A 1484-nucleotide genomic window follows, 5' to 3' on the forward strand; every position below is an offset into this window, starting at 1 on the left:
TTGCTATTGCTATCTATAAGTGAGGGATATCGTAAACAAACTTCTTCTAATACAAAAATAAAATCTTTCTCTACTTTTCCTATTCCCCTAAAATCCACCATCTCAGTTGAAATCATTTCCTGAGGTGGAAGATTCTGAATCCTTTCAACAAGCTTATTGTCAACGTTCCTCACAGATTCATCAACTTCTTTCTCAACTTTTATATGAACTTCAACTATACAAGTATCATCTACAATGAACCCGCAACTAGAGTCCCATAATTTATTCAAATCTATGGCTTCGAAACCGCAGGGACGCGAATTTGAATGGAAGGTTGCGTTACATTCTGACAAATTCATACATCAAGAGTCAGTTATGCATCGATTTTAAAACAAAATCATACGACCCTCAAATATATATATTCAAGCATGATATAACTATTATTTCTATAGAGAATAAGTACAGTAAAGGTTGGATTTTGAATTTTTAAGGAAAAACTTCAGATAGAAAAAGGTAAAAGGTCATCAGAAACTAAATGATTTATTCTTCCAGGACTTTAAAAAGACATTAAAAGGAGAGTGTTCATCTGAAATTATGAAATTGCTAGCAGAAAAAAAAATCATTCGACTAAGCAAATAATATCCAAAATATTAACTTGAGAGAAAAGTGTGAAATATACCGTTTATTATATTTCTTTTGGCTTGGAGTTGATTAATCAGAATGAGATTGTAATTTACAGTTTTTTCCCATCCATGAGGCATATTATCAACGGCAGAATCCAAATAAATTGACAAACTGTTGCTCACATAGTCCATAATAATCCTCCTATAAACAAAGTTATCAAAATTAATAAAAAATCAGATGAAATAATAGAAATAGAGGAAAATGTACAGTGGACAGTAATTTAATCAAGCACCATTTGTGGCCATCGAAGGAAAACGGATCCGAGCTCAAGTCCGGCATTACCGTGGAGAAGTCATTAATGGTCCATGTAAACTTCCCATACATTTCAATATTGGTATTCGGATTCTCCATTTAAATAACTTTAAGCTTCAACCGCTGACAAAAACAAACAATATTCATTTTCAGTTAAGAAGATCAAAAGATTGAGTATGTGGAATAAAATCACACATATAAAATAAGTGTTGACACATATCAATATATCAAAAAGCAAATATCATAATAAGGTAACTGTTGATTGTTTTGAAAACGCAAACGCTGCAACGTGAAAGAAATAATCAAAATTTGAATAATAGAAAATCATATTTTGTTATGTATAAGAATATAATTTAGGTAAATAACTAATTGGCAGCTTCATATGAGTGCCACAAAACCATCCTTACCGCAACAATAGAAACTTCCAAAGAACAAGAGATATTGATAGCATGCGAGCCAGTGAAGGTTTTCAAAGATAATGAACTAATTTCTTCATAGACACTTATTTATAAATAAAAATCTTATTTTGAATTAAATATATATATATATATATATATATATATATATAT

At 30.2% G+C, this 1484-nt stretch overlaps 1 protein-coding gene across 1 annotated transcript; it reads right to left on the bottom strand.

Moving 5' to 3' along the window:
- Positions 1-74: 74 nt before the first annotated feature.
- On the bottom strand, positions 75-1014 carry LOC106754737 (protein RESTRICTED TEV MOVEMENT 3-like; the record flags this gene model as incomplete). The annotated part of the gene is made up of 3 exons (XM_014636802.1): positions 896-1014; positions 659-804; positions 75-325 (listed from the first exon to the last, which is right to left on the bottom strand). Coding segments are annotated over exons 1-3 (516 nt in total), but the record flags the coding sequence as incomplete, so codon positions are not given.
- Between the last annotated feature and the right edge of the window lie 470 nt (positions 1015-1484).

This window comes from Vigna radiata, unplaced genomic scaffold (genome assembly GCF_000741045.1).
Source record: "Vigna radiata var. radiata cultivar VC1973A unplaced genomic scaffold, Vradiata_ver6 scaffold_1921, whole genome shotgun sequence".
Classification (NCBI taxonomy): Eukaryota; Viridiplantae; Streptophyta; class Magnoliopsida; order Fabales; family Fabaceae; genus Vigna; species Vigna radiata.